Source organism: Coffea eugenioides, chromosome 3, assembly GCF_003713205.1.
Source record: "Coffea eugenioides isolate CCC68of chromosome 3, Ceug_1.0, whole genome shotgun sequence".
NCBI classification, from domain to species: domain Eukaryota; kingdom Viridiplantae; phylum Streptophyta; class Magnoliopsida; order Gentianales; family Rubiaceae; genus Coffea; species Coffea eugenioides.
Genome location: NC_040037.1, coordinates 18,950,619 through 18,953,466, shown reverse-complemented (window position 1 = coordinate 18,953,466; position 2,848 = coordinate 18,950,619). Strand labels below are relative to the sequence as shown.

Sequence of the window (2,848 nt, the reverse complement as noted above, 5' to 3'; positions counted from 1 at the left end):
ACCACATAATCAAATCCTTAATCCCAGATTTGAAAAGTCAAATTACTCGCCAAATAACATTAAACAAGTTTAGTCTTACTTTAGATACTTTAGATCCTCACCATATATATATAAGACCCCACTGCCTCTAGTCATACTGAATCTAGTCATCCACAAACTCTTGGAGCTTCTTTTTTTTCCTTTTTTGTACTCTCCACCCTTTTCCTTTTTTTTCTTCTCGTGATCCAAGCTATGGCAACCTGTATGCACAGAATGCATAATGCATATACCAATTTTAGTGCATTTTCTGGAAATGTTTTTTCTGAAAACATATCTGGAAAATGTTTATCTTTGGGAAGTAGTACTCCATCGTTTAAAACTAATGGAGTGCAATTAGGGAAGCAGCCACTAATAATGTCTGCTTCCCTAATTGCACCATCTATGGTGAAGAAAGTCGTGGCTACAGGTTCGAGATTGGCTCGTGGTTGGAGAGAGATACAAGGGATGAACAACTGGGAAAACCTAGTGGAACCCTTGGATTCTCTTCTCCGGGAGGAGATTATTCGGTATGGAGAGTTCGTTGATGCATGTTACAAGGCTTTCGAGCTTGATCCCAACTCGAAAAGATACTTGAATTGCAAGTATGGGAAGAGGAATCTCCTGAATGAAGCTGGATTGGAAAACTCTGGCTATGAGGTAACGAAATACATTTATGCTACTCCTGACATTAATGTTCCCATCCAAAACAGCCCCAGTTGCGGTAGATGGGTAGGATATGTTGCAGTATCCAGTGATCATGAAAGTGCTAAGCTGGGAAGAAGAGATTTGCTGATCACATTTCGCGGTACAGTTACTAATCCCGAATGGATAGCGAATCTGATGAGCTCATTGACAGAAGCACGTCTTGATCCTCATAATCCTCGGCCTGAGGTGAAAGTGGAATCTGGATTTCTAAGTTTGTATACTGCAGATGAAAGCCAAAGCAAATTCGGGCTCCCCAGTTGCCGGGAGCAGCTTCTTTCGGAGGTTTCTAGGGTACTGAATAAGTACCAAGGAGAGGAAATGAGCATCACCATTGCTGGACATAGCATGGGGAGCTCGCTTGCTCTTCTACTTGCATATGACATTTCTGAGCTTGGATTGAACAAGGTAGTTTCGACTAATGATCATGTACCAGTTACGGTTTTTTCGTTTGGAGGGCCTAGAGTTGGGAACTCCGGCTTCAAAGAACGTTGTGAGGAGCTAGGAGTGAAGGTTTTGAGGATTGTGAATGTTAATGATCCAATCACGAAGCTTCCAGGGGTTTTTTTCAATGAGAGTTTGAAGGTTTTGGCCGAGAGGTACGATCTTCCTTGGAGCTGCTCGTGCTATGCTCATGTGGGAGTTGAATTGCTGCTTGATTTCTTCAAGATGCATAACCCTTCTTGTGTTCATGATCTAGAAACATATATCAACTTGCTAAAACGTCCCAACAATTTGGAGATTCAAAGGGAAGGTTTCAATTTTGTACAGAAAGCAAAGAAGATGGCTTTGAGTGCTCCAAAGTTCAAGGGCTTATCTTGGAGAAACGCAGGCATCAATATGGCCGGACTAGTTCAATCACAAAGGACGTGACAAAAGTTGATCTTCTTGGAAGGTAGACTGCCTTGGTTCTGTAAATTGATTGTCCAAAGGCGACATAAAACCATATAATCAACCTTGGAAACCTTTGGTTTTTGAGTACAATTCGAGAGTTTATGCATGTTGTATATGAATCAAATTTGAAAGACAATTTGAACAAAAGGGACTTAGGCTAGTTTACTTGTGACCTGTGAAATGTGTCCAATTGTTGTATTTGTTAAAATATTTAGTATACGATCATACTATATTCTTATCTCTAAATATATATACGACATTTTTATTATTATCGTACATTAATCTCTTTCTATAGTACCAAAACAAATAATACAACAAAACAGAATAAGGTAAAAACACAACTGTGTTGTGTTAGCCCTAAGGAAGTGCATTCTCGAAGATGGATCCTATTTTATATGCTTTATTGTAAAGTCTATTTGCACTAATTCTCAGACAGAATCCATATGTTCATTCTAACTAATATCAATTCAGTCTGCAATCTAACTAATTAATTAAATCTTCTGCAACCCGTTGTTGATTTTGCAGACAAAGAGAATCTATTCATCTCTCATAAACCCAATACTCAGAGTTTTGATCTCCTTGCTTAGGTTTTCCGTGTTTCTTGTTCATGTTTTGCCAGCAGTCTGAGTTTTGGCTGGCAACACCTCAATCAAACTTGGGATTTGTCATGAAACAGAAGCTAAAGACGTGAAACAAAGAATCGCGCCTTTAAGTAAGCAACTACAATAGGCGGAAGGCGTGGATTCTGGCAACACGCTTTTATTAAGTAAGAAGACGTGAGAAACAAAGAAGATTGAAGGTGGAGGCGTGGGAAACAAATCACGCCTTTTCAGGGAACAAGCTCAAGCAACGTGAGTTTCTGAGCAAGTGGCTCTCCAACAGATTTCTGTTATCCCTCACATGGATGAGCTGGATTGGGAAGCATCAGAGGAGCTGGCTATTAGCTAACTCTATATAAAGATAGGATCAGTAGTGGAAAGGATTATTATTGTTAGTCAAGTTGTAAGGGATCATTCCCTGGTTCTTTCTCTTCTGTTTTCCTTCAATCTTTCATTTCCTTTCTTATTTCCGCCAACTCTGTAATCTTCTATTTTGATCAATATCAATATTAATTCATTGATTAGTCATCAGTTCGTATTGGTTCTTCTTGTTGGTTAATTAGTTCTGTGCTGTTTCATAAACCTGCCACTGGGAGCTGGTCTGTTGCCTGGCTACTGTTCGATACCATTACAGT

General features: G+C 39.5%; 1 protein-coding gene across 1 annotated transcript; it reads left to right on the top strand.

Annotated features, from left to right (window-relative positions):
- The first annotated feature begins 231 nt into the window (after positions 1 to 231).
- Positions 232 to 1,593, top strand: LOC113766249 (galactolipase DONGLE, chloroplastic-like). Its single transcript, XM_027310459.1, has one exon. The coding sequence runs from the start codon at positions 232 to 234 to the stop codon at positions 1,591 to 1,593; it is 1,362 nt and encodes a 453-aa protein (XP_027166260.1).
- Positions 1,594 to 2,848: the final 1,255 nt, after the last annotated feature.

Bases quoted from the DNA above. Each gene is read 5' to 3' on its own strand.
- LOC113766249 (XM_027310459.1), top strand. From the start codon at position 232: ATGGCAACCTGTATGCACAGAATGCATAATGCATATACCAATTTTAGT.